Genomic DNA, 20,264 nt, shown 5'->3' on the forward strand with positions numbered 1-20,264 from the left:
AACAAAAAGTAATCTAATCATTAAAATTTTATTTGCATCAAAATAACAGTATACAGGAGGTAGGCAATGCAATTTCGCACTTGTCTATAACTGAATGTTCCAACAGTGCCATGTAGAAAGTTCAGTAACACAAGAACATTAAATATGAACATAATATAAACATTTAAAATTAAATATTGTATTAGGAGGTGAAGGAGTCTTGTGCATCATACTGTGACCTCAGTGATCTGAAAGAGAGAGAGAAATATGTTACAATCACATCTAAGGGAGCTGATTTTAGCTTAAATGGAACTTTTTCTGCTCACTTTTTTTATTCTTGGATCCAGAAAGAACAGTTTTGCATGACTGACAGTTCAAAATAAGTGCCTTTGTGCAGTCACACATCTAAACACACAAACACACGAACAACAACAACAGAGAGCGGGGACCCTCAGGAACTGTTTTTGTTATTAGCTGGCATCACACATGAAACATCAGGGCACAAGCACACATACCGGTAGTTATGCAGGACACTGGTGTTGTGCCAAAAAGTGATTTCCAATGTCTTTCTGTGTTTTTTTTTTAACGTCTAATATCGTCGCTTATTTTAGTAAATAGACTGTAGTGAACAGGAGTTATGAAGGGATTATACGTAAAATAAGGAAATGACTTGTTTTTGAAGTATCTTATTACTCTGTATATTTGTGCCAATATTGTCATCAATCCAGTCCTTCTTGTTTACTTCCAGTAAGTTTTTAGAACTGTGACGTTATATTTGTTACAGTTTCTGCTGCCTCCTCGGCTAGATCTCTCTTGAAAAACACATTTTAATGTCAATGACACTTTTTACCTGGATAAATAAAGGATATATAAAAGTCTGGTTGCAGCAGCTGCTTTTTGATAGGAATGCTCTTTCTGGCTCTAAATTACTTGATGTGATCGATATATAGTGATATGACTCACCTATTTTTGACAGATTTTAGGTCAAAAAGCCATTTATAACAGCTTAAATTCCCTCAATCATTTTTTGGCAAATGCCAGTGTGGAGGTTATGGTGTAGAGGTTAAGAACTGACAAATAAATTAATGTTTTGTTGTTACAGTTAGGAACCATTGGTGCAGCTCACTAGTCTGTGGGTTTGGCATCTTCAAAATCTTCATGTAGTTTACACAGTTTGAGTCTGAAAGCTTATGCTATATATTTATGTCTCCTGTACACTGATTTATTTGTTATCAGTTTGTTCAAGCATGTGTGATTTCCTATCAGATTCCAAAAATATCCCCCTGAGAAAAATATAGAATTTGTGCTCAGGACAGGAAAACTGACACACTAAGGAAAGTGGAGAAAAAATGTGTTCCTTGTTTTACGTACCAAATGCAGTAGTTCTTTACAGAAATCCTTCAGTGAATTTACATATACTTATTTCTTAATTATAGGAAAGAAAGGGACATTAAGAGTGTGACTGGACACTAACATTTCACTGATCCTGAATAGTAGTATTATAGTTTTTTCTTGCATACCTGATTTTGAACATCGCAATCTGTAGCAGTAGTATCAGCCATATTTCCCCCTGACTGGGGCGTCAGTTCAGACTGAAGTGCATCAGAGCTGGGGTGAGATGGCACAAACATTTATGAAGAGGATGATGTAACTAACAAACAATCCTTCCTTAGCGTTAAACAGTTTATAAAAGCAAATATGTAAAGAATGCACATGCAAATAATAACACAACAACAAAAGAGCCATATCAAAGTCCAAATATTTTAGATATGAGCCCGTTCGTGGTTAAAATATTTTGAAAGGCCAGAATATCTATATTCCATCGAAAAGCATAAACTTTGAAAGTTTCCAAGCAATAAGCAATAAGCTCAACTCTGTGCTGATCCCTTTTAAAACACATTCGGTTCAGGTCATTTAAAAAAATTGAGCCACTTTGCAGCTGAATCGAACCCGTCTGACTCTTCAGAAATTAAGTCAAACTCCAAGATGCTTTGACTGTAACAGCTTACCTATGGAGGTAAAGCTCAGTGACATTTGAATATATTTTTTTTAAAGCATACAGACTTGCTTTAATGTGATTATGTCTCAGTATTTCATTGTAAGGTTACTGTATTTCAGCTGTTTTTATTATTTTCTGTTTCATCGTTTGTGTTTTCTGTCTTTTTTTGTTATTCTCTTTCCAGATTTTTACTTATTTTTACTTAATCAATTTAGCTGCTGGGTTGTCATGTAAATTCTTTCTTTAAAGTGTTTCATGAATAAAACAATAAATCAAAATATTTGTTATTATTATCTGCCCCCCCCCCCCCCCCCCCCCCCCCACTCAAATACACTGCAATGAATTGCATGATACATTTTTAAGGAATAAACTGCAGAATAATACCACATGTAGCAAATATGATACAAACTACAACTCTTATATGCAAATTAGTATTTAATTTATTTTTTTTACTTCATCAGAAAGTTCGCTAAATACTCCATTAAAAAAAGAATTTTCTTGCATTATTTCATTTTTCAGGCTTTAAAGTGTTATGTAATATAAGAATATCACACTTAGTTATAGTTGGAGTGTTTCAGGTGTAAAACTTACTTTGCTGGAACACTGTTGGTATGAGCTGGAACAACAGATAAGATGACAAGAAGACAAGAAGTTTTAATAGGAATTCCTGCGTGTGTACCAATCAGTGGATTCCTGGTTCTCACACACACCTTGCTTGTTTTCAAACATCTTGTACACGCAGGCTGAACCCACTGCTAGCATGAGGAGAACGAAGCAGCAGAATGCGATGGTGACAGCTTCTGTGATGTTCATGCAAAAACCTGAAAGAGATGAGACGAAGACAGTTTCACACTCTGAGGCAGCGCACACACTGCTGCACAAAAGTTTAGGGTCACCTGAGACATCTACAAGTTTGAATGAACTGCATATTTGTTTTGAAATAAAATAGTATAAACTGTACCAGAAATGTTGCAAATGACAAGCAATAAGCAATAAAACGTTATCAATCAATCATTAATGACTTTTAAATGACAGTTACATTTTTACGCAATTTTGTTTTCATTAAAAAGGCCAAAGGCTATTCTAACAAAGGAAGAACATTCAATGCTGGAAACTTGCAGGACTGAGCAAGAATACAAAGAGTCTCCTGACAGAGACACAAACACCTCATTGTCTCCCTTTATCAAATGTTTCCTACAAACCTCGAGCTGCAAAATTGCTACAGATGTCCAAATGTGCTTGGATTAAAAAGAAGAAAATTTGTGTAAAACAGAACAAATCTGTCAAGCCTAATGGATTAAATGTTCTGGTTTGGGGTATGATGTGGAGGTAAAGATAAGATTTGTGCAGATTAAAATGGATTTAGCTGACAGACGTTTAGGATCGCTCTTGTCGGGAGCCAGCTTCCTCGTACAACAGGTCAATCAGCACAGATCCAAAATATGCAAGAATTATGTAAGAAAGAAACAGCTGGTTGTATGTCTGGCTTGGCCACCAAACACATCTGTTTTTGCCTATTGAGGTGATGTTTTTGCATCTATTCAGTACCCATGAAACCAGTCTCGCTTGTAGGTGGTGCTTCGTGTACAATGGAGTTCACAAACAAAAAGCCCGCTGAAATCCACTTTCTTTTAAAAAGTGCAATGCAAAAAACTCAAAATCTGAAAAAAGGGGGTGAGAGCAGAAGATCGCGATAGAGACTGCACTAGGACCAGAACAGGAAGTTTCACTTACGCTAAACAGCCAAAGCAGGTTATGTCACAAAGACAGGCAGAGCTACAGAGGGGTTGGGGGGGGAGACGCAGGTGAACACAACTGACAACAGGTGAGAATAATGAGGACTCAAAAGAAGACATACAGGAAACAACGCTGACACAGGACACAGGAGAAAACATCCTTCAAAGTAAAAGCAGAGAATAACCCAAAGAGACTGACAGGCATGAATACTGACACCTACTACTAACAAGATGACACAGACCAGGAAGCACAAGGGAGGCTCTTTTCTTCTTCTTCTTTCAGCTGTTCCCTGTAGGGGTCTGACACCATCTCACCCTATCCCTATAGCATCCTCTTTTAATCCCAAATGCAAGAAATCACAAACCAAAATGTATTACTAAAAACAACAAAGTAAAAACAAAACCAGACCTAAGATTTGTAATACACTAGAATAACAAAGGAAGCATAACAGGAATCCTAACAATAAACACAAAAATAAAATAAAAAAAGGGTGGAAAAAAAGAAAATTAAAGAATTCAAAAAAAAGAATTACTGACAATCAATGAAGACTGCAATGCTGTAACTGCTGTGAATATACTCCTTGGACAAAAGTAGAATTTAAAGGGCAAAATAACTTCAAATTCATTATTTAATCGACTGTATTTTTCATCACTCTGCACTTTCATTTAATAAATACAAATATTTTAAAATATTTAGATTTTTTTTTTGCATGACCCCAAACTTTTGTGCAGAAATAAAATTAATAAAACAAACAAAATATTTTTACTTTGACTTGGTGGCGTTTCGGTTGAGGACGCTGCTTGAGACATGGAGTTGACTGAAGGCATAAAAAGTGCAGAAACCCACAGGAAGACACATTTATATTAAATGATGCATGTGAACAAAAGCCTGGGTTGAACAGAAATCCTTTTTAAAGCATAATTTGGCCTTCTTGGAGAGAGCTAGACAAAAAGCTCAATACCACACTCATGTCTGGACTGTGGCATAAAGATTCAAGGGACGGTCTTAAGGTGGAAATGATCTATCATGGCTGCTTATTTCAATTGGTACTGTATGTTTTCTTGCAGATTAGAACCATTACATGGAGTTTATAAACCTCAATAATAAAGCAAGTTAGTATACTTCCCAAAATCACTACTCCACAAGTTTTACTCCTCTCTTAGTCCTGGTCTTTCACCTGTGACTTGGACCAGCTCAGCTGCACTCTCCACCCAGGGCCCAGAGTCATCATAGCTGTCCCTGGCCCTGCAGCGGTAATACCCAGACTCCTCAGGGCTGAGCTTAGTGAGGATGAGGGATCGTCTTCGGTCAGCGAAGGTAAAGTGAGGCAGGATGGGCTGAGTGTGGGAATCCGGATGAGACTCAGAGGGAAGGACAGAGTCATTGAAAAGCCACGAGATGTAAGGAAAAGTTCCTCTGCTGACGTGACAGCTCAGCCTTGCTGTAGTCAGTTTGGAATCAGCTGTGTACAGATATTCCACCTCCACTTTCACATTTCCTCCAACTGGAACTTGACAGACAAAGAAGAAGGAAGAGAGGGTCACAAATCACATAAAATATAGACTTCATGTAAAACATATCAATGCAGAGGTGTCTTAAACATGCAGTCTTTCTAATGACCAGCAGGGGGCGTTTCGCCTGGTTGCAAAAACAAGTCTAGAAACAAGTCTAGAAAAACGACGCTTTCCTCGTGAGTTTGTGCTCTTACTCGATAGGTTTTAGTCTACTTGTCTTGGTCCTGTGTCTGTCCTTACTTAAGAGTTTTCCTCTTTGTGATTTTCTCTATTCTTGTAATTCTAGTTTTGTTTTTTTTATTATGTGTTTGAGCTTTTTATTTTTATCATAGGTTGAGTTTTCAGTTTGTTCCCATGTCTTGTTGTTAATTCTTGGTCTGTGGGAGCCGTGTTTATGTTTTAGTTACTTCCTGTTTTATTTTGGCAGCCTCTGTGTGTTTAGTATTTAGTTTTACTTCTCTGTCTCTTCCAGGTGTCTCTCACCTCTTTGTGGATATAGTCGCTGCCTCCCTTTGTCGGCCTGTTCAGTTCAGTTTTCCCTGCTGATTATGCTTCATGAGTTTTTCAGACATTTGGATTCATTAGTTGATTCTCTGTTGTGGATTTTCATAAACTTCAACTAAATAACGGTCAGTCTTTTGTTTTGGATCCTTTTCTGCATCAGCACTTACTGAACGCAACTTCAATTCAGTTCAGTTTTATTTAAATAGTGACAAATCACAATGGAAATCCTAGATAATCCCCCTATCTGAATCGTTTACACATTGAACTTCATATTGTATTGTAATGTAAGCATCTTTAATGGGCAACAGGAGAAAGAATGCACCTTTAAGTCACTTTTGCATTGGCTGTATCCATCTACAGTCTATGGTAAAGACCGAGATCATTCACACATCTTCATACCTACTTCCAGGTTCACGGGCTCACTTGTGAGGTCCTGATTCTCGGTTTTCACCCGGCATCGTGCCTCTCCCATGTCCAGCTCGGGGACTACGACTACAAGGAACCAGGCAGCCAGGGTCTGAGCTGCTGTGACGGAGTCCACTTCTTTACCGTCTAGTAAAAGATACAAGTTCACCGGAGGGCTCCCTCTTGTTGACCAGCACGTCACATTGCCATGGTAACTGGTTCCCTCTTTATGAACGGAGAAGGAGATCTCTGGCTTTGAAACATAGACTGGTGCAGGAGGAAGGAGGAAGAGTTTTTTTTAACTTCACTGAAATGGAAAAAATATCAATCCCTCAGTGCTGATGAAAACTCATTAAAAATGCCCTCTGGGAACATTACAATGGACCTAATTGCATGCAAATCTATTCAGTAGTTCATGAGATATTTCTGAATTAAATTGGCTGATAGCGCCAAGTAGCTAACGTAGTATTTATAAACTTTGTAAATTCTGTTAATATGTACCTTTGATTGTCACCTGGATCTCTGTGCTGCTGGAAATCCTTTTGATCTCATTCACGCTGGACCAAGCACTGCAAGAATAATTTCCAGCATACTCAGGAGTTACCCTCTCCACCAGCAGCTTGTTTTCCACAAAGTGGAAGGGGAGAGAAGTCGAAGATGTTATTTCCTTCCTGTTAAAAAACCAGCTGTAGGAAAGGTTGGACCCCATTTCAGCGTCACAACTCAGGGCCATGCGTGACCCCTCGTATGCAACTGGGGGGAAGGGTTCAGAGGTCAGTCTGGTATATGATGGTGGAGCTGGAAATCAGGGAATAAAAGACAGTTGGTGAAGAAAAGGGGAAAGTCAGTTGAGTAAGCTTTAATGAACTACCCAGCATCCGATACTCACTGACTACTCTCAGCTTAATGCTGTTGCTGATTTCTCTGGTTCCTCCAGCTGTGGCCCTGCAGTGGTATGACCCTTCTGACGCTGCAGTTACTTTGATAGGGAATGATGCAACTTGGCCACCTTGAAAATCTCTATTGCGGCCAATTCGCACACGTCCATCCTTTATCAGCTCATAGATGACTGGTGGGGAGACGTTAGGTGCAACACAATGGAAAACCACCCTCGGGCCACTGAAGGCCAGGTCAGGACCAGTCAGCACCGGGCGAAAAGAGCTTGATCCACCTAAAGAACCAAATGAAACAACTGTGCATGCAAACTTGAAACTATAAAAAGATTTTAAACTATGCTCAATAACACCGGCTAAGTACCGTTCAGTCTATGTTGCTACTCTTACCTGTGACCTTAAGCTGTGTGTAGTGACTGAAGGAAGATTGTGGGTTGAATTGTAGAAATTAGGTTCTTAAAAAGGGTGACTGGGGTCGGCCTCAGAGACAAGGTGATGAACTCTATGATATGTTTGCTCAGCGTAAAGATGCTATTCAGCATCAACATGCAGCGACCTAGGTAAGTGACTTTGAGCGTACAATTGTGGTCAGAAGTTTATTTACAACTTGCGTGGGCATGGATTTCATTGTAATATTGGACTTTTAATGATTTATTTGAACTGTTTTTCCCAGGCTGTAATGTTAGTACGACACTGATACAAAATTATAGATACCTTTGATGTATGGAAAAAACATATGTATGTGGAATTTTTTCCCCCTTCCTGATTTCTTAGTTTTGTTTTGTTTTTTTAAATATTCGTCACTCTTTAAAGTTTCAGATAATCAAAAACATTTTTAATGTTAAACTAAGAAGTAAATGCAAAAGCTCTCCAAACCTGCCTGGTCCTATCTGGAAAGGTAATTTCCCCCGCTTGTTAAATCATGAATTATTAGGGAATTTTTAAAAGCTGATTTCATTTTCACTAACCACACCCAGGCCTGATTACTGGCAGACCTGCTGCATCAAGAAATCACGTAAATACAACCTTTGAGATGTGATGTTAGAAGAGATTCAGATTATCTGAGGCAACTGTGTGATGATATCATGTCAAAATAGACCAAAATCTCAGAGGGATGTTTACAGCACGTTGTGGAATCACAAAAGCTTTTCAGGCCATGTCAGGCAAAATTCAATGAGTTGTGAAACAAATTACAAAAAGCATTATTTTCTTTAAAATTAAGAGTAATATGTAATCTATTACTTTTCTTTTGGTAACAACCCCAGCAATGGTGATTTGCACCTTACAGGGACCAGTCTTTAACTGCTGTTGGCAATTTTGTAAATCAATAATAATAAAAAGGTCCTAAATCACATACAGGACACTCATTAATCCATTTTGCTTTATAGAATTTGAAAAGTGGTTTTCATGGTATTACCAACTACTGACTCATATCTGTAATTACAGCCAGCAGACACAGGGAAAACAAAGACACATTAGAAGTTTTATGCTGTGAAACAGCAGGGATAACCACAGCACCACTATGCTGCCGATGTGAAAGACTGATACAAAATGAAACACATCAGACATTATTGAATGCTTTTCATTAAAGTGAACAATAAAACTTTAAAATCTAAAGAAAATATCAACTTTCTTGTTGTTTTTGTTCGAACACTGACTGTCCACATTAGCTTCAATTAGTCCCAGGAGGGACAGTCATGCAGAGTCTTAGTGTAGGGACAGAAGTGGGTTATTACTGTAACCTTGTTTCTGAGAGTATTTTTAAGAAGCAAACATCTGAAAAGCCTGAAGATCTCTGTCATCTTAGCCACATATCTTAAGCACCCAGTTAACACACTTACTTATCTTGACGAGGAAACTTGCCACAGCTGGAAAAAACAACACACACATTAACAATATTATTCAATAATAACAATAATAATAATAAATTTTCCCAGTTTTACATCAAATTAATCGACTCACCCAAAACTGGCAAAAAATTAAGAGCCTGACGTTTCTCCATAACCCTCTCATGTACCTTTGGGCATGGTTTCTTCAGCTTGCCAAGGCTTGCAAGGGTGTTACACATGTGTTGCAAGCAGATAACATACTGGGCTGTTAACTACATTTTAAGGATCTCTGTGATGTCAAATGCAAATATAGCTAAAATGTGCACAAAGATTTTGATCAAATTGGAGAAAAACATGCACAGTCAATATTAAAGGACACAGTGAGACCACAGTTAAAGTCTTTGAGTGACCGTGACCTCCATACTTTCAACATATTTTGTTTACTGTACAAGTGTATGTGCATACATCCCTTATGTACAACAAATTGTATCCGTAACCTGCATAAATCCACACCACACCCAAGATGTTAGGAGAAATCAAAGAATGAGACTGCTTCCTTTTGATGAATAGCTTAAATGCTTAACATTCAATACAGTTAAAGTGGTTAAAAGCTCTGATATAAGTTTTTTGTTCATCTTCCATGGGAATAAGTTTATTTATTTAGCTTTTGGTATCTATATTTTTTGTTTATTTGAGAGGGACAGTGCACATTAAGGGACATCAGCAAAAAAGATGCAAACAGGCCAGATTTCAGAAAACTGCTCCGGACAAGGAACAGTACACAGATATTGACGTTTCTCCTGTGACATCATGCACACATTGCTCAGGTGTTTTCCACCATACTGGGTGTGATATAACCATTACTAGAGAAAAATGTGTTTTCCCCGTCTGTTTGGCGGTGGTTCTGGAGGTTACTGGCTTTCATTGGGTGAAATCGGTTACAAAGAAGGTGCTGCATCAAAAACCACCTACTGATTGCGTTGATTACTACCTGGTTGCCTGTAGTTTTCCACGTTTGTCTTCAAACATCTGCTAAGTATTAGGGGTAGTAAAACCTAAAAACAAGTGTGACGCAACTGGAAATGGTGAAAGTTTGCCTTCAAGGTACAAATTGTGCCTTAGAGCTCCAACATGTTTCAAAAGAAAACTTTTACTGTGAAGGCAAATGGTCTCCAGATTATATCCCACTTTTCACTACAGCTCTGAGTAGCTGGACAGTGTTTATAGACAAGTCTATCACTTCCATTCAAACTACCACCTTAGCAATATTCTACCAAAGGGCACGGGTTTTTGCCAACCAGTCTGGAATACTTTTTTTTCCCCCTCACGACTGGTGGTTGGCAGCTGATCAACCACCAGTATGACTAAGGCTTTATTCACTTGGCTCTAGAATGGCTGACAAGTTAAGCTCATGTGGTTAGTGGTCACATGTCCGCAAAACCTAAATATAACAAAACATGCATAAAAACACCAATGCAAAGACGTTACACAAAGTTAAAAAATTGTCACAGATCTAGTTAGCCTTCACACGGCTCGAATATACCGATTTAACGAAGACATATTTTTTTACCTACATTGAAAAAAAAAAAGCCTTATAATTTAGCAACTATAATTCTTGTGAGTGTGGTGTGCATTGTCAGCATATAGCAAGTACCATATAATGGTTTAAAACACCATGTTACATTTGACCTCTGACCTCTCCTTCAGTAGATTGATCTGAAGGTCAAAGTGATAATAATCCTATATAGAATTATTTAAAATGACATCAAGTGTTCAAACTGATAAGAACATGTTCATATGGGATGCTCTGTGAATATAGTTTATTTATTTTATTATGATGTTATTATGTACAGTAACAGGTTTTAACCGTTTAAATACTTAACACTTTGACTACGTGTACAGGGTTCCCCAATAGGAATTTTTTTGGGGAAAACAAACTTGTCCTCAAAAACTTTTTTCACTTGATATTTCTGCCAAAAATGTAATTGAATTTTAATAACTGCAAAATGAGCATGACACATGTAACATATACATAAATAAAAAAATAAGTATACACAAAATTATGGAAAGTAGACTAACGGGGAAATAACAAAAGTCCACACTTCGTACTTGTTTTTACTGCACTGCAAACCTCTTGAAGTATGTTTAAAAAGAACAGAAAACAGGATGGACAATGTACAAAATACAATACTGTTCCTGTAAAAGTAAATACTGCCCAGAGAGTGAGACACTTTGGTGGAAGTTTGTGCTCTGAGAGTGCTTCTTGTTTTAAAGGGCTTTACTCCCATCTGTACTAACACAGTGATACTAATTAAACCAAGTTGTGTGACTCGGGGTGTTAGGTACTTTCAGCTGCTCCCTTTATTTACCCAAGGAAATAATTTGGCAACCTCCCACTGATCCAGGTTTGGGACCAGCACTACCTCGTGACCACCTGAGGCTGGGTTTGTCTCCTCCTGGAATTAAACTTGAGATCCTTAACAGATTAACAGATAAAACAGCAACAAGTTAGTAGCATAACATTCCTAGTATTGTAGCTAACATCTGTGCGTGGTACCACTGTAATACGGACTCAGGAAACATCTGTATTAATGGTGCTGTTGTTTTGTTTGGCTGTCTTCCCTGCCTCGAGGCAGCAAACCCACACACATTTTTGTGTTTTTATGTGTTAAGCCCACTGAGTTTATATGTAATGAAATGTGCTATAGAAATAAAGTTGTTGCCATTAAAAGGAGGAAGGTTTTTATAGTTAAAGTATTTACAATATACAAAGGGAAAAGGGGGAAAAGATTATATTTGTGGCTCTTATCTTTTATAAAGCAAGAGTTAGCCTGCACTTTCATTTTTCATTTCAGCCACCTGACACCTCGGCCTGGCTGTCAGCAGCCAGAACCGTATTTTAGTTTTAAGAGGAAGTCTGTGGAGACCAAAGCCACTTTTTAAAAGCATAGATGGGATGTTTTTAGTGACTGAGCGTGACGTCTTCTTCAATGACCGCAGAAAGAGCTCAGCGTTGCTTATTTCGCTGTCTCAGCATCGTGGCGTGCTGCTTCACCAGGAAACGCTTATCAGAGCTGCTCTGTGGGGGAAACACATACATGCAAATTTTTAAACATTTTTAAAGAAATGCTTGAATGGCAGTCATTCAGGAGCCTTTGATGCTCTCGACCTAGCTAGTAATGAGCCATATTGTCATGTAACTTTGCACATGTGCAGTAGAAAAGATTTTATGTAGTTGTAGATATATGTAGATGTAGTTTCTTTTGTTCCAGTGACCACAAAAATAAAGTTATGGCTCTTAACCCATTCACTTATTTAGGAGCTTTAAAGTAACTAGCCTGAAGCATACCAGCTTCCACTTACCAGCCCATATGGTGGAGGGACTGGAAGGATTTTGGACATGTGCTTACCATAACTAGCATGTCTTTCAGTCTCTCAATGGCCCTCTGATTGGCTCGTCTCCGAGACACATACGAGGTTAAGAATATGCTGAGGAGACAAAACGAAAAGTGTTGAAACAATCTTAAAGGAGGGTGAGCTGGTAAAGGTGAACACTACAAATACAGGTTTGATATTTGTATTGGGTGCGGAGTTATTTGCATACTTACATCTCTGCTAGTATTAGTGGTAGGGCGAAGGCCTCAGAAGTCAGGTAGCGGATAGTGGTCTGGGCTGGGCTGGGGAGACTTTTCACACAGTCTCCAGTCACAGTGAACATTGTTTGTTCATTTCTAAATGGACCGCAGGAGGACCTTGGGATGGCAGAGGTAATGCAAATGAGAGAAATGAGCAGTAAATAAAGATAAAATATAAATATGGGTTTAATTCTGATCCTAAAAGGTTTCAAATTAAAAATAAAAGAAAGAAGGACGGGTGGTTTTAGATGCAGTTGGAGTGAAAACCTTACGCGTTTCTGCCCTCAGTGCTTTGTAGCGGATAGTGGTTGAAGCCCAGTGTCGCTGCACACATGAAGAGACCGAGCAGCAACATGAAATGGAACAAAACTGAAGAGCTGGACCCTCGAAACATCCGCTGCTCTGGCACACAACACCGCATGACAGTGAACTGAAGACACAGAGGCAGAGCAAAAAGGTTTGAACACATTTTATACTAAAACCAGACTTCTATGTAGCCATTACTTAATGTACTCCACTTATTTTATCCCCAAATCAGTCAGTTTTTCCTTCAGATTTTATTTGCCAGACGGTTTTATTTATTTCAGCTCACCTGAGTACATCTTACTTATCTCCTTCAAGCTTTTTTCCCCCTGCTGACCTGTTTGATGCTTCTTGTTTGCTTAAAGATCATCTTGATTTGTGCCTATCTGTTAACAATATTTTTTAAAATCTGATTTAGGATGCTATTTTAGTAGGGTTACTCAAAACACTGGCTGGATTTGCATAAAAACTTTACCAGATGTGGGGCTTGGACCGGAAAGCGATTAACCTTTGGATCTGATGTGGAAAGGATTTATTTTAAAGATCTTTACTATTATAAGAAAGGGCTGGGATAGTTGTTTTCCATCTTTTTCTTTTACAGATTTATTTAACCAATTTACAGATAGAAAATAATAAAGTGAGGAATATAAAGAGTTTATAATAATCTAACCTTTTTAACGTAGAACGTGACAACCAATGAAACGATTCCTATGACAGGCAGCAGAGGGCAGTAATAGACTCCCACCCAGGATACAGTCTGACTGTAAACAAGGTCCAGCACATTGAATGGTATCAGGAAGCGCTGTTTCCCTGATATTCGGGCCAGCGAGGATCTTGGATACGTCTCTTGTACCAACCTGTTAAAGATAAGGGAGATGGCTTAGATCGAATCTGTCCTGTCATCTACTAAGGAGAGACATTGCTGATCTTTCCATTCAAACCACAAAGATGACTGAGAAAGAAACAGACTGTTAACGTCAATCAAACCCACTTCCTGGGGTAGTTAAAGAAAAAGACACTGAAGAAAGTTGCGAGGAAGTTGAAGATGGACAGCTTGTACATCTCTCTACCAAACTGGTTCTCCTTGCACTGAAACAGTGAAGAGACACAAAGATTTTGTTTAAAATGGATTCAAAAAAATAATTTAAACCCTTGATGATGTGTCATTAAAGCTCTGTATCACCTTGGCATCTTGCTCTGTTGTTGTGAAGACAAAAAATAAATAGATCCCCAAGGAGGCCAGCTTTAAGAAGATGCTCCTGAAGAAAAGAAACAGTAAATATGCAAATATATGTGTGCCTGTATGTAGAGTAAAAGTTGATGTCTCTTTTCAGCTTACCTCAAAAGCGTGACATTCACCTGCATGGTGAAGGAGTAGTCTTCAAAAGATGAGATCTTACGGAAGATGTGGGGCAGGACTAGATTGACAAAGGTGATGGTGATGGGAGGAAAATACTGGAGGAGAAGACTGACCAACCAGTGGTGTCTAGAGTTGTCCTAAGACACACATACATTATCAGCTATTAAGAAAATTCAACAAATACATACTTGAACAAAGCAAGAATATTTATTTACTTTAGGAATGAGAAAACCAAGAAAGACAAAAGTATTGTTTTAAAAAAGCATATTTGTTAGGCGTTAAAGGAGAGAGGGTCCAAATTCAAGACATGGAAGCACATTAAACAACAAAAAGGTAAAATTTTTATGGTTGTTATTAAAAAAAAGAAAACGGAGACACAGAAAGTCGGCTTGCCTTAAAAAAAACAGCTGACATTTAGCAAGGGACTGCACAGAGGGCTGATTAGGCAAAGGTGGAAACAATGAACACATGTGGAAATTAATATGGGGCAAAGAAGCTCTAAGAAGGGAAAATAGGAGCTAGAGACACAGAGAGTATGTGTGAATAGAAAGTATCAATTAGGAAGGTTAGAGAAATGACTCAGAATGAACTGCATGGCAGTCATAATAAGAGCTGTTTGAATTCTCCAAATACCAAGGATACTGATTCCTTTATTAACTGCAGCAGCATAGGAAACACCAGGCCACCCTTTATAAAAGGAGATCATCCCACATGCCATCCCACAATAATAGTGATGTGCTATCCAACTATTTATGAAAACAGTTAACATAATTGACCAAGTAGCACAGGTCATGTAAATGTTTAAAAAAGCAGATAGAGGTAATCTTTTTGGACTATTTGAATGTACCTGGAGAGAGTCCTCAACAAGATAAAACAGGGAGGCTATACCATAGACAAAACAGAAGGAGACAAAGACAAGGGCACACCAGAGATACTTTGAAAGTGTGGATAGAAATACTAAAGTGGGGAGCAAAATCAAATAACATAATACATGCTAAAGAGGAAACCACATTATTTGGCAATACTTGGCATCAAACTATTACCTTTTTCAGAGATGTTTGTGTGGCAAAGTAGATGAGGTAAAAAGCTCCACCAAGCAGGGATAAAGTAATTAGGTTCAGGACGATTCTGAGCAGGTAGAGACGGACCTTCTCTCCAAGTGTCCTTTGAGCCGCCCTTAAAGAGAAACTCTGCTCCTCCAGGAAAAGCTGTAGAGGAGCAGAAACTATTATGATGACCTTATCTGATCCACACCACTACCCGAAGACTCCAGCAAAACATCAGAAGTACAGTAAACACATACGGACCGTACAGAGCCCCTAAACTGTCCGCAGCTTTCCTTTAGAGAGCGCTGACCACTGTGCCACCATGCTGCACATGATATTACCCCACAGGTGTTAAAGGATGTTTGTGAATGTGATAACTTGAGAACAAGGAGCTGTATTTTGAAATTCATACCATAAGTGCATCTACTAACGAGTTCAGATCTCAGTGAGCTCAACCTCAGGGTCAAGGTCAGAGGTCAAGTTTTGTGAAAATCTTGTGAATGTGGTAAGTCAAGAAGGAAGTCACGTAGGATTTTCAAATTGATACAATACGTGCATCCAGTAGGAGGCTGAGGGGGCGGTCACTGGTGGTCTTACTATTATATTTATTTCGTTTTATTCTTCTCTGAGGCGTATGTATGAAAACATAGTTAGACTTAAAGACTTCACAAACTTTTCAGAAACTTCACCACCAGTTTGGCTAATTTACTATGAGGGTGTCAGTGCCTCGCCACTCACCTTGAGGTCATTTCTGATGAAGCCGTGTTTGAGAGCGGCAGCAGTGGGATCCTGGATGGTGAAGTCCCAGCCACAGAAGATCTTATAGCTCACGTTCATGCTGTAACGCTTCCCGAGCATCCAGGTGTGCTTGTAGCCGACTGTTGTTCTATCACAGGTGAATGTACGTAAATAAAACATCATGTTGACCTCTTATGTTGCATTGTTGTGGATCACTTACCTGCGGACCACCAGAATGAGACTTAAAAATATGATTGAGAAGATTCCAGCGAGGTACAGCAACGGTGTGTTCAAGCACTTTAAATCCAGGGATCCTCGTGTATAAAAGCCATAGAAGACAAGGGAACGATTCACGTAGCCCTGCAGAAAAGACAAGGAAAAGATTATGGGAAACATGTGGGGCTATTGCTAATAAATACTACACGTAGATTAGAACACAAAAGCTTACTGTTCCCAAGAAGAAATCTAAAGCAGAGTCACTTTCTTTAAATATCAACGGTTCTGTAAAATCAGAGAGAATAATTATTTTTAGATGTCAGCTCCTAGTTGTGGTTAATTTGCTGCCATCTGTTGTCACGGCTGACTTACCATACTCGTCAGTGCGATAAAATATTGATGGACCCACAATGAAACCCCCGATAAGAACGCAGTGTAGCAGGTTCAAGTAAATCAGATATCTGAGGAAAACAAAATAGGACTTCACCCCAACTCCAAACTTGCCTGCAACAAATAATTAGGTGAGTTATAGTTGAGTGGTTCAGTCACAGCACATACTAAGTTAATTCACCACAAATCTATCTCACCTTCGATGGTCCGGAGGGTCTGCCGCCATGGCACCAGGCCAGACAGAGCTTCTTTTATCTGTTCCCTCACCCTCTTCCTGTTGGTGCTCTGGGTTTTCCTCCAGGACTCCCAAAAATTAATATCATTGATTTCCAGCTTCCTCCTTTCCCTAGAAAATAGCATAAATATTGCATTAAACGAACTCCTGTTTAATTTAACATGGCAGTTTTAGAGGTTAACCATAATACATTCAATAAAAATAAAAAAATGTATATAAGCTATCAGACATTTTATGTTTTAAAGAAATCCAACATTCGTTAATGCATAGCCTCTGACCAAGTACCAGTTAAGCGTGTCAGCAAATGATTGAGGTCTGTACAAAAAAAAGTGCTCACTTCAAACACTTTTTTTGTTGTCTTAATACTTCTGTTAACACTTGTAACTGTCGTATGGTTCAAACTTGTTTAACAATAGCATTTCTCGACCACAGCTGTAATGTGTTAAGAAGTTTTAGTCAGCTAAGATGGCTGAAACAGAAATTAAAGAGGAGGGTTTGCTGGACTGCTACTGTTATTCAAGCACCAGCATATGATAATTATGATCCAGTAATGTGTTTTTACTTTAAGCTATTCCTTGGTGCTAATACTTAATTGAGTGTTTACTTGGGTAAAAGTTCTAAGAACTTGTTTTGCTTATTTGCTAAACAGCTATTCAGTGCTAATGAGTTTTCAGGGCCATGTGTAATACCCTGAAAACTGAGCATGAGCACAGTCGGGCTGAGCATAAGCCTGAAAATCAAGCCGACGGTTAGGATATCACATCCCTGTTTTTTCCAAGATCACCTCTGTGCTTTGAAAAAAATCTGGAAACAATCCTGGTAGGTGCCAATGAAATATTCCCTACAGGTGTGCGGGATCATAAGCTTAACTGCTCAAAGACGTACAGACGCAACTGTAATATGTTTCTTTAAGTAAATCAATAGTATTCTATTTAAGTAATAAGTTAACTGCATGGCTATTTTATGCTTGTATGTCAAAGTAAGACGTAGCTCAAAAAGAAGCAGATTTGGGAAGTCTGTAAAAAGATTTACTCACTTGGCACCCCTCTTTCCCTGAATACACATGGGCAAGTTTCTGAGTGGCTGCATGGATGTTTTGTCTCTGGGTCCTCTGGACAGCTGGCCACTCTTTTCCCCGGCCTCTCGGCCACCCTGGTTGGTCTCTTCCGAAAAGTCATGTCTGTTCTGCTCAGGTCGGGAAGCTTGAATGCTGGGCAGCAGGTCAAATATCTCAGTCTGATAGTACTCACATGAGTCTGAAGACAGGGTGGACACTGTGCTTTCCTCTGGGGTGAACACAGAAAAGTAGATTACAGTACAAGTTTGTAAGCAAGCTGCTGTACTGTTGCTTGCTCTGTCTGTAAAAGGTAAGAAAGAGCTTTAAAAATGACTAAAGTAACTTGTTCAGAGTTAAGTTGCTTGGTTTGTAACCAAAGGTATATTTAGCTCACAGTAGAAGATCCTAATGCACATAATACAAACAATGCAATATAACAAAACACGATATGTGCACAAAGTTCCTGTTATCACAAAAAATCCCATAAAACAAACATAAAGTGACTAAAGGGAATCAAGAAAACATTGTTTCTGCACGATCTGTGCAACTTGGATATCTGAGGGGTTAAGTCTTCAAATGTCTTATCTTTTCAGCCAGCAGTGCAAAAAACAAATACGCTGTATTCAGTTTTCAGTGAGATAATAATAATACATCAACAACCATATCAGTTATTTATTTAGTTTGCACCTCCTATTGTTTTGCAAACTTGGAACAGTTAACTTTGTTCTCTGTCGCTTCTGTGTTTGAGGTAAGAATCAAGAAGTTGAAGAATTGTTATTTTTGGACGTGCAAAACTTTATAATGTTTTACAAGATTTGTAGTGTTGGATGTGACCTGTGTTAGATTAAAACCATCAGGGAAACCAATCAACTGGCAGTAAACTGCCAAGGGACCGTGTACCGAGCATAGTACAAATGGTCAGTTTGCCATTAAGTCTCACACACTCGTACATACTGTGAGTACTGACACCATGTTAAACAAGCACAGCATTTTTTCACATACTCACACAGGCACATTTGTTTTTTTCATTACCTGACATGAGCCTCGTAAAGTCGACACTTTCCTGCGCCTCCATTTTCCCCTTGAACTTCCTCTTTAATCAAAAATGAAATGTAAAAATAAAAAGTATCCAAACTTCTTACTTCATCTAGATAGCATTTCAACAAGCTTCTCCGTGCAAGATGCAACTTAAAGTTGTGTGAAGAGAGAAGTTACTTCCGCTATCTGCATTAAAAATATCACACACATCGTCACGCTGAAATGAAGACCTCTGAATGGCTGGTCAGGAGTTTGTTTGTTCCTCAAGCTCTCTGTGTATGTTTGACTGTTTTGTTGCAGGTGAAATATGTCAGATCTGTTCACAACGAGGGCGAACGTAACAGCTTCAGGAAATCACATGACAGGATGCACTCCCAGGCGTTGGACTGATGACAAGATTACAACAAATACACCCAATCTCACTGGACTGACAAACACTAAGTTGAGAAATTTTTAAGGCAGGCGTGTTAGTGGGTGACAGGCGTGATAAAGATTTTGGCCTGAGACAGGACATGTGCTACAGAAAACTTTTTGGTGTTGTTTAATGTGTTGATATCCACAATTTCATTATTTTTCTAATAAATTCATACATTTTCTAATTTTAAGTACTTTCTAATGATTTCTAACACAGTTCGATCTGTTTACAGCTGATTGCGCCAGTGGAATCCACCACAGTGCAATGCGAAGCAAATATTTATTTTAGGCTAAATTTTAGACTTTGTTTACACAATATCTTTAAACTATCAGTGAAATAATTGGGTAAACAGTCATCATTTTCCTTTTTCAGTTAGTTCTTTACTGAGTAATCAGCTGCACTTGGAAGTGTTGCACCCTTTGCTCTTAGGCATCTGATTGCCGTAGCAAAGAGGCTCTTTACACCCACTCACCACACATCTAAGTATTCTGAAATTTCCAGTCAAAACCATTTACAACGAAACATGAACATGAGCATCATTTCTTATGCACTCTTTCAACACCACTGGTTTCAGTTCAGTGGAGACTGTAACACTTAGAGTTGATTTTCATTTGTACTGACACACTTTTCAGTTTTATGTGGTGTTACTGGGTTATTATAACAATTTCAGGACTCGTACTTAAAGCACATCCGGATTTATAATTTATCTCCATTGCATCATAGGAGCAGTGTACACACTTTTAGGATGTAGACATTGCCAAGGACTAACACATGGCACACTAAAATGCGCCCATTGCTACTTTTTTCCATTAAATTATAGAGGAGCATCACCTTTTCAGAGGAATATCAAATGTAAAAATCATGATAGAGTTAAAATTAAACTATCCTATGAAATTATGACAAAAACTAGTATGCAAAATACTGAGGTATGATCTAGAAACTGAACCTTTTAAATGAAGATTAACCAGTTC

General features: G+C 38.5%; 2 protein-coding genes across 3 annotated transcripts; both read right to left on the reverse strand.

The window, feature by feature from the left end:
* Window positions 1-9: 9 nt before the first annotated feature.
* Window positions 10-10,590, reverse strand: LOC146385045 (Fc receptor-like protein 5). Of its 2 annotated transcripts, XM_084930577.1 has the most exons (11): window positions 8,994-10,590; window positions 8,873-8,899; window positions 7,028-7,309; window positions 6,640-6,936; window positions 6,133-6,405; window positions 4,893-5,225; window positions 4,482-4,532; window positions 2,689-2,799; window positions 2,570-2,594; window positions 1,500-1,587; window positions 10-227 (listed from the first exon to the last, which is right to left on the reverse strand). In XM_084930577.1, the coding sequence occupies exons 1-11, from the start codon at window positions 9,097-9,099 to the stop codon at window positions 207-209; spliced, it is 1,614 nt and encodes a 537-aa protein (XP_084786703.1). In that variant the 5' UTR covers window positions 9,100-10,590; the 3' UTR covers window positions 10-206. The 2 variants fall into 2 exon arrangements, with proteins under 2 accessions (XP_084786703.1, XP_084786704.1); XM_084930578.1 differs by lacking the exon at window positions 4,482-4,532.
* Window positions 10,591-10,663: 73 nt separating this feature from the next.
* On the reverse strand, window positions 10,664-19,196 carry tmc8 (transmembrane channel-like 8). Its single transcript, XM_084930575.1, has 16 exons — window positions 18,873-19,196; window positions 17,820-18,069; window positions 16,746-16,894; window positions 16,531-16,662; window positions 16,391-16,443; window positions 16,163-16,302; window positions 15,943-16,090; window positions 15,202-15,366; window positions 14,138-14,295; window positions 13,982-14,057; window positions 13,790-13,887; window positions 13,469-13,655; window positions 12,768-12,925; window positions 12,469-12,612; window positions 12,271-12,349; window positions 10,664-11,939 (listed from the first exon to the last, which is right to left on the reverse strand). Exons 1-16 carry the CDS (start codon window positions 18,913-18,915, stop codon window positions 11,868-11,870), a joined length of 2,052 nt encoding a protein of 683 aa, XP_084786701.1. The 5' UTR covers window positions 18,916-19,196; the 3' UTR covers window positions 10,664-11,867.
* Between the last annotated feature and the right edge of the window lie 1,068 nt (window positions 19,197-20,264).

Source organism: Perissodus microlepis, chromosome 6, assembly GCF_051167445.1.
Source record: "Perissodus microlepis isolate ML-2025 ecotype Zambia chromosome 6, ASM5116744v1, whole genome shotgun sequence".
Lineage (NCBI taxonomy): Eukaryota > Metazoa > Chordata > Actinopteri > Cichliformes > Cichlidae > Perissodus > Perissodus microlepis.

Excerpts from the sequence above, each read along its gene's own strand:
- LOC146385045 (XM_084930577.1), bottom strand. The coding sequence starts at position 9,099 with ATGTGTAACACCCTTGCAAGCCTTGGCAAGCTGAAGAAACCATGCCCA. Across the intron at positions 6,406-6,639 it reads GATCCAGGTGACAATCAAAG|TCTATGTTTCAAAGCCAGAG; the intron begins GTACATATTAAC and ends CTCCTGCACCAG. Across the intron at positions 2,800-4,481 it reads CGAAACGCCACCAAGTCAAA|GTTTTTGCATGAACATCACA; the intron begins GTAAAAATATTT and ends CATCTCTTTCAG.
- tmc8 (XM_084930575.1), bottom strand. The coding sequence starts at position 18,915 with ATGGAGGCGCAGGAAAGTGTCGACTTTACGAGGCTCATGTCAG. Across the intron at positions 16,091-16,162 it reads CTCATTCTGGTGGTCCGCAG|AACAACAGTCGGCTACAAGC; the intron begins GTAAGTGATCCA and ends CACCTGTGATAG. Across the intron at positions 12,613-12,767 it reads AGCACTGAGGGCAGAAACGC|GTCCTCCTGCGGTCCATTTA; the intron begins GTAAGGTTTTCA and ends TGCCATCCCAAG.